The sequence below is a fragment of the Pelobates fuscus genome, chromosome 1, assembly GCF_036172605.1.
Source record: "Pelobates fuscus isolate aPelFus1 chromosome 1, aPelFus1.pri, whole genome shotgun sequence".
Lineage (NCBI taxonomy): Eukaryota > Metazoa > Chordata > Amphibia > Anura > Pelobatidae > Pelobates > Pelobates fuscus.
Genome location: NC_086317.1, coordinates 119,637,000 through 119,641,185, shown reverse-complemented (window position 1 = coordinate 119,641,185; position 4,186 = coordinate 119,637,000). Strand labels below are relative to the sequence as shown.

At 39.9% G+C, this 4,186-nt stretch overlaps 1 protein-coding gene across 1 annotated transcript; it reads right to left on the bottom strand.

Moving 5' to 3' along the window:
* Positions 1-404: 404 nt before the first annotated feature.
* Positions 405-2,861, bottom strand: LOC134594310 (zinc finger MYM-type protein 1-like). The gene has a single exon (XM_063444636.1). The coding sequence runs from the start codon at positions 2,859-2,861 to the stop codon at positions 405-407; it is 2,457 nt and encodes an 818-aa protein (XP_063300706.1).
* Positions 2,862-4,186: the final 1,325 nt, after the last annotated feature.

Genomic DNA, 4,186 nt, shown 5'->3' with positions numbered 1-4,186 from the left:
AGAATCTTTACATATAATAGCAGTAACAGCACCAAGGCTTCAACAGCTGTTACTGGACATGCATACACAATTTGTGTCATTCATACAAGACAATGCCACTGTACATATCAACACATCCAGTCCATTACACTACTTTAGCCATAGCACAGACTTTCACACACCATTTACTTACATCAATCCATCCTGAAACTGACACGACGAGGTTTTTAGTAACTTAGATAACTTTAATTAAATATATAAATATATTAAACTGAAATGCAACTTGAATACAACAAATAAAACTGTAAACATTTCTGACTTAAATAAGTGCAAACTGTTGAATATTAGATCTAAATCATACTTGTAAACTAAACTAAAATGGCTTTCGCCGAACTCTCTGTGTGGCAAAGCTATTGATGAGCTCTTCATAGTCCAAAAGATTTTGTGAGTTCAGACTCTATTGCCAACACTGCCAGTGAGTTCAATCTTTCCTCTCCCAGTCTGGATCGTAAGTAGTTCTTAACTCGCTTCAAAGTTGAGAAAGAACGCTCAGCTGAGCAATTAGTTGCTGCAGTACACAAAAACATTCTGAGAGCAATGTCCACATTTAAATAAATACTTTGCAATCCTCTCTCCCTTATCATTCGGGACATCGCCAGAACAGAGGTATCTTCTGCAGAAGAACTTATTAGGTATGAACGAAAGTGGAGGCACTCATCAAAAAAACACTCCTGTTCCAAGTCTTTGCTGTAAGAAGAACAAAGGTTGTTTGCATACTGTAATATTGCTGATGGCTCCGTTTTTGATAAATCAGTAATAAATTTAAACTTTCCAAAGAAAGAGTCATATGCTGTTTTTCTTCTTATAAGTTCAGCAACCAAGTTGTCACAAATAACATAAAAGGTGTTTATGCGAAAATGTTCTTGGGCTTCCTCTGCCTGTGTCTTGCTGGAAGTTGCTGAACCTTTCCTTGCTTGTGCACCTTTCCTCTTAGTCTCATAATCCTTCACAACTGATTTTTCCATTGCAGCAGCTTCGAAAGTCGGAAATATATCTCTGGTTTCTCGAACAAACTGGATCAGTGACTCATACAGCTCCCCTACAATTCCAACATCAATGCCAATGCTTTGGAGTTTTTTGCTAACTGCACCAAATCTATCCAGGATAGTACCCCACAAACCACTCATAAGTGCAGTCTCCAGACATCTTATTTTATTCAGAAGACCTTCAGCTTCCTTGCATGTTCCTGGTGCCTCTGCGGTATTTTCCTTAATTCTTGTTAAGGCTTTGATTACTTGAGTCCAATTTCGATTCAAGCTTCTACAGGCATCTGCCCTGGCTGACCACCGTGTGTCAGATAATCTCTTGACCGCTAGAGTGTTTGGCACAGATGATAGATGTTCTTGTAAAATCTCCCATCTGTGAGTGGAAGCAGTAAAAAAAATGTAAAGGTATTGTAGGAGACCAAAGAATGAACAGGCTTCCGGACAACTTTCAGCAGCATGCTTCCCTACTAGATTTAAAGAATGTGCAGAGCATGGAATATACACAGCAAGTGGGTTTCTTTCCAGAATTCTGGCTTGCAATCCTCTATAATGGCCAGACATATTGCTTGCATTGTCATATGATTGACCACGACAGTTGGCAATATCAAGATCATATGACTTCAGAGTGGTGAGGACCACTTCAGCCAGTTGTTCCGATTTATGACCAGGATTTGGAATAAAACGTATAAAGCGCTCAACCGGTAAGCCATCTTCCTTGACATACCTTAAGATGAAGGCCAGCTGATCCGTGTGGGAGCTATCAGGTGTTGAATCAACACTGATAGAGTAATATTTAGCAGCCTTTGCCTCCTTAACTATCTGCTTTGTAACAGAATCTGCCATAAGCTGAATAAACTGCTCACAGGTAGCGAATGAGAGGTAAGATGTGACTCCTTTTCTTGCATTGCCGTAACGGGCAAAGTGTTCTGCTATAAATGGGTCAAATTCTGACAGAAATTCGAACATCATCATGTAGTTTCCGTTGTGTGTGGAACCAAAACGGTCATCTTTCCCTCTGAAAGCAAGTCCTCGAGTGCCAAGTGCCTTAACTGCAGCAACAACTCTTTTTAAAACATTTCTCCAATACTGAATTTCATCAGAACGCTGCTTGGTAAGACTTTCATCAATTCTCCCCAGTGTACATGCTCTTGATTTTAAAGATAGCACGCAGGATTTGTATTCAGCTGAACGCTCGTGCTCATTTAATCGAGCCGTGCCATTTTTCCAGTCATTGAAGCCACTTTCTGCCAACTGGGATTTGCCACCAAATAAACGACATGGAGCACAAAACACTACTCCTTTGCTTTTGGAGTAAACCAAATAGCTCCTTTTTTGTTTCTCTCCATTAAAGTTTTCTTTTTCAAAAAGGTGTTTGGTTAGCAATCTAGAATGGTCAGCATAAAGCCTTCTCGACTGTGTAAAATCCAGATTCTCATTTTGAATTATTCCATGTTTAGCCACATGGTCTCTGGTGCAATCATTTAAAACCCATTCAGCAGGGTCAGAGCTCACTCCTATTTGTACAACAGGATCATCAAATTCTACTGAACTCAAAGGACCTGATTCAGAAGTCTTAGTTTCTCTGGCAATACTAGAACTACTGGTAGCTAGTGAAGTATCATAACTGCATGTAGCAACTACATCAGTTTCACAGATGTCAGCAGTTAAATCTTCAACTACCTCCTCACCCTGCTCAGTATTAGAAGAAGCCACAGGTTTTGAGAAAAATAATTCAATTTTTCCGGTCTGTTCAAGCTCCCTGGCTTGTTTTTCACGCCTAATTTTTAAATTTTTTCGGTAACCTGCTCCACTTAGCCTTTTTCGCCCGTCACTCATGGCTGCTAAGGATAGTACCAATGCTGTGAAAATCAACCGACATAGCATCAGTAAAAATCAACCGACATAGCATTAGTAAAAAAATCGACCGACATAACGTCAATGAAAATCAACCAGCATAGCGTCAATGAAAATCAACCAGCATAGCATCAGTAAAAATCAACCGGCAAAGCATCAGTAAAAATCGACCGACATAACGTCAATGAAAATCAACCGGCATAGCATCAGTAAAAATCAACCGCCATAGCATAAGTAAAAATCAACCGCCATAGCGTCAATGAAAATCAACCGCCATAGCGTCAATGAAAATCAACCGCCATAGCGTCAATGAAAATCAACAGGCATCGTATTAATAAAAATCAACAGGCATAGCGTCAGTGAAAATCAACAGGCATAGCATCAATAAAAAACAGGCATAGCATCAATATAAATCAACAGGCATAGCATCAATGAAAATCAACCGCAATAGCGTCAGTGAAAATCAACAGACGTAGCACGTGCTGCCTGGCTATAATGGAAGGAGGCTCTGAAGGAGCATGCTGCTTCTTGTAGGAGGTCGGCTTGCTGTCTGCTCTCCGTGGCAACAGTCAGACATTAATCAGGAAGCAGGGACAGAGCAGAGAGAGAGCGGCAAGTGCGAGGGGCAGGGCCGTCTTTAATATTGATTGGACCCTGGGCAAGAATTTACTTGGGCCCCCTGGATCCCGGCTTCCCACACAAAAATGTGCAGTGTCTGAGTATATATCAGCCAACCACTACTTTCCCATAGGAAAGCATTGGGAGGCTATTGCGCATGCGTGGCAAAACACTGCGCTGCACCAATCAGCATCTCCTCATAGAGATGCATTAAATCAATGCATTTCTATGAGGAGTGTTCAGCGTGAATGCCAGTGCTACACGTTGTGCAACACTGGACTAGGAAGCACCTCTAGTTGCCGTCTGATGAGTGTCCACTAGAGTTATTCCTGGGCAGTAATGTAAATACTGCCTTTTTTCTGAAAAGCAAGTGTTTACATTAAAAAACCTGCAGAGACATGATATAGACACCAGAATTACTACGTTTAGCTGTTGTGGTTCTGGTGACTATAGTGTCCCTTGAATATAAAGAAGAAAAAGAATCATCACAAATAAATAAAATGTCTGTATCATCTAAAAGTTATTTAACAAAAAAAAAAAAAAAAAACTATGCACATTCCTAGTTTGATTTTTAGCGTCTGCAAACATTTTTTATTTTGGAGATTACTTGCATATGCATAACAAATATATAAAAAGTAATCTGTAAATACAAAGTATTTATGTCAGAAGTTGTGCTTTTTTAATTTTTA